Source organism: Vespa crabro, chromosome 14 (genome assembly GCF_910589235.1).
Source record: "Vespa crabro chromosome 14, iyVesCrab1.2, whole genome shotgun sequence".
NCBI lineage: Eukaryota > Metazoa > Arthropoda > Insecta > Hymenoptera > Vespidae > Vespa > Vespa crabro.
The window spans coordinates 4,049,609-4,053,520 of record NC_060968.1 but is presented as its reverse complement, the minus strand read 5'-3'; the positions used below and the strand labels follow the sequence as shown (position 1 = coordinate 4,053,520).

At 32.1% G+C, this 3,912-nt stretch overlaps 1 protein-coding gene across 1 annotated transcript in view; it reads right to left on the bottom strand.

Annotated features, from left to right (window-relative positions):
• Positions 1-3,511, bottom strand: part of LOC124429101 — a 31,457-nt gene extending 27,946 nt beyond the window's left edge. The window contains exon 1 of the mRNA XM_046973942.1: positions 2,370-3,511. Within this exon, the coding sequence (XP_046829898.1) occupies positions 2,370-2,601 (232 nt within the window). The 5' untranslated portion in view covers positions 2,602-3,511. The remainder of the gene's footprint in view (positions 1-2,369) is intronic.
• Positions 3,512-3,912: the final 401 nt, after the last annotated feature.

Genomic DNA, 3,912 nt, shown 5'->3' with positions numbered 1-3,912 from the left:
TAAAACAAAAAGGGAAATTATTTTTAATTATTTATTAGGGTATTGTTCTTTGTTTTCTTTTTCCTTTTCTTTTCTTTTTTTTTTTTTTTTTTTTTTTTTTCTTTATTTATCTCTTTTCTTATTTAAAAGTTTTACGAGTAGATATACATACATGCATAAGTTTAACGTATTCCAATTTTTTGAGTAAAGAAAAAAAAAAAGAAAAAGGAAAAGAAAAAGTTGAATTAAAGGAGACAAAGTAGTTACGAACTTATGACGATAGAATGTTATTTTATTTATTCGCAATACTTTTCTCTTTTTCTTTTTCTTTTTTTTTTTTCTTAACTATCAAAAAAAAAAAAAAATATCCAATTACTGATTACCGCCAGACAAATTTCCCAATTAGTTTGTAAAATTTTTTTCGGTTTATTTTCGATTTATTCATTTTCTAAAATTTTTTATTAGTTTATAAACACATACATAAACGCACAGACGCACTAATATATATTTCTAATATATATATATACATACATATATATATATATATATCGTATATATTAGAAATATGTGTGCAACAGCTGTAAAAACAAGTCAGTGGAATTAATTGACTGGACATATACGGGAAGCCGTGTTCTGAATTAGGTCAAAGCTTTCATGAAGGGGAGCAAGTATATAGGGGGGACACTTGTGGTTTTGATTCTAATCTTCTCTCTATTGCGATATATGAATGGACTGTACACTTCTAGTATACAGTACATATATATCTATGTATGTATATGTTTAGTCATTTTATGCAACTCGTATTCACATATAATGTATAAATATCTATATATCTATCTGTCTATATATATATATATATATATATATATATATATATATATATATATATATGTCTCTGTAGGCATAACGTCAATAATAAAGCTTGGAGAATGACTCGAATGTTTTATCGAACATGAAGTGTCCTTGACCGTGCTGCGGTCATTGACCCGATTGGTGTCAAGAACTGCCCTTTAAAAAAATTCACCGATAGAACAATGAGCTTGATATTATTTCTCTACGTATCTGAAGTAATTGAAAAAAAAAAAAGAAGAAAAAAAAAATAATAATACTGAAAGGTATTCGTGTTGTTACTTAATTATTTGATAACCAATAGGACATTAGAGTTGAAAAATATTGTATTTATTTCTTTCACGTGTTAAATGTCATTAGAAAAGAATTAACGATAGATATTTGCAATTTTTGTTGTTGTTTTTTCTTTTCCTTTTTTTTTTTTATTTACATTTATTTTTTTTAATTCGTAAAAAAAAGTTTGATCTTAATCTATATGCGAATTTTTTCTTTTTTTTTTTTACAGAAATACAATTGGAAATGATTAATTCGTTTAACGTACAAGTGTTTAGAAAAAAGTAAGGTTGTAGATATAAAAAAAAAAAAAAAAGAATTATATGTTTGATTTTAATTTATAAGATTTTTTTTGTTTTATACTTAAGCGATATTAAAAATATTTGATTTGTTTCGTGCGAGATTGTTCGCCAAAATGAAAGAAGAGAAAGGTAATTAGCATTTTTTAATTTCGATTTGAATCAACATTTGACAGGATATTGGAATACGGTACCATTAGAGATCAGAATGATATCGACTAATCAATGTCAACATGATGATTGAAATTGCGATTCTTGCGTGTTCTATTTCATAATGAACGATATGATATTGTACCGACTGGCACGATAGAATGAAAGAGAGACAGAGAGAGAGAGAGAAAAAGAGAGAAATAAAGAAGTCAACCTTGACCTCGGAGGAGGCAGGTCGCATAAATACGATCTTTTGCGTGGGTTGAAAACAAAATTGTTCGTTCCGCGATGTGGGAAATTGCAGTGAACGCATCGTATAACATGAAACACAAACGTTGGATGAACGCAATGTATAGCTTGCTATATCACACACGCCATTTTCAAAGTACGAATACAATCGAGAAACTATTTCATCATTTATTAATAATAATAATATATAATAACAATAATAATAACAATAATAATAATAATAATAATAATAAAAATAATAAAGATTAATTACATATCATTGAAAAGTTTGATCGAAGAAAAACGAAAACGAATCGAATGCCATTAAATTCCCCATGAAATTTCTTGGTTATATTTTGCTCATATCCCACGTGACCCACGTGGTAGAGCCGCCATATTGTAATATCACAATTTAATTGAACCACGTCTCTCAATAAGAATCCTTTATGGTGGAAGTTTAATGACGACGCTTCCAAATTATAATTATAATGATGATGATGATGATGATAAAACCGATTAAAAAAAAAAAAAAGAAAAAAGGAAAAAGAAAACTAAAGAAAGAAAAGAGAATATTAAAGTCTAAAAACTTACCATCGGGATTGGTGAAGTATCCCCAGGCGGGGGTAGCCGTGGCAGCTGATTGGAGGACGACAGCCAATACGCTGAGAGCAAGTGCACCAGCGGCACCTCTGGCCGCAACGGCGCGCTTTTCGTTACGTCTTGGATCTGTAGTCGTCGTTGCGACAGCTCTAACCCCATGATTATGATTATGATGATGATGATGACGATTGTTGTTCTCGTTGTTGCTGGAATCGGTTGCCATTCTTCACATAACGATTTTTCCTCCCCCTTTATCCAAACTCTCACTCTCTCTCTCTCTCTCTCTCTCTCTCTCTCCCTCTATCTTTCTCTCTCCCTCTATCTTTCTCTCTTTCTTCCAATCTCCCCCCTTTTATTTTCTCTTTTATTTATTTCGAGCAATAATAAAATAAAAGATTTTCGTTCGACTATAAGTCTTGTAGGGACTATAATCCGTTTTGTGCATATGCGATCGATATAACGTAGGAGGTTAGAAGAGAGAGGTAAATATGCGTGTATGTCTGCAGTCTGTCTGCTATCTCTGCTGATATATATATATATATATATATATGTATATATATATGTATATGTATGTGTGAGTGAGAGTAACAATAGATTAGTGGATAGACAAGTTGGAAAGAGTGAGATAGAAGAATAGTCACATAAATATATGTTATGTTTGTCCCTCTTTCTCTCTACCTCTATATATATATATATATATGTATGATATATGTATATATATATTATATATATATATATTCACATAGAGGAACGTGAAAACGACGTCGGCGACTATGTGTATTGGGACACGAGCAAATTCCAAGTTCTTTCTATCTCTTACTCTTTCTCTTTTTCTCTTTCTCTTTCTCTTAAGATTCTTCGTCTATACTGGACTCTCGTATCTTTCTCTTTCTCTCTCTCTCTCTCTCTCTCTCTTTCTTTCTCTCTCTCTCTCTCTTTCTCTCTTGGTTCCTCGTGCTTTCCTTGGTGAGCAGTGGTGCCACGAGAGAGGAACCGGTTTTTGCGACCGATGCTCGAGTGAGAGAGAGTGAGAGAGCAAAAGAGCAAAAGAACAAGAGAGAGAGAGAGAGAGAGAGAGAGAGAGAGAGAGAGAGAACCGCGGACGAACTTGCTAAAAATAAAAATGCTCTCTTTCTTTCTCTCTCTCTCTCTCTCGCTTTCTTCGGTGTTGTTCCTCTTCCTTCTCTCTCTCTCTCTCTCTCTCTCTTTTTCTTTTCCTCTCTCTTTCTCTCTCTTTCCCACTCTCTGTATCTTTCCTTTTCTTTAAAGGATAAAATAAAAATTCGAAGAAAAAAGAAAGGAAGAAAAAAAGAAGTACGAATATAATAAAACGAGACGAAAAAAAAAAATATATATATATATATATGGGAGAAGAGAATAAGAAGGAGATCTTGAGACGTATCCGGCGGTTGTAAATGTGTTGGTAACGTCGTTGATGCGTCGTCCCTCCCTTCGTGTCCTCGTCGTTCTTTCGTCTCGTTGATTTTCTTGTCCGTTGAATTCTATAGTCCGTAGATAGCGTAGGCTCTCTCTC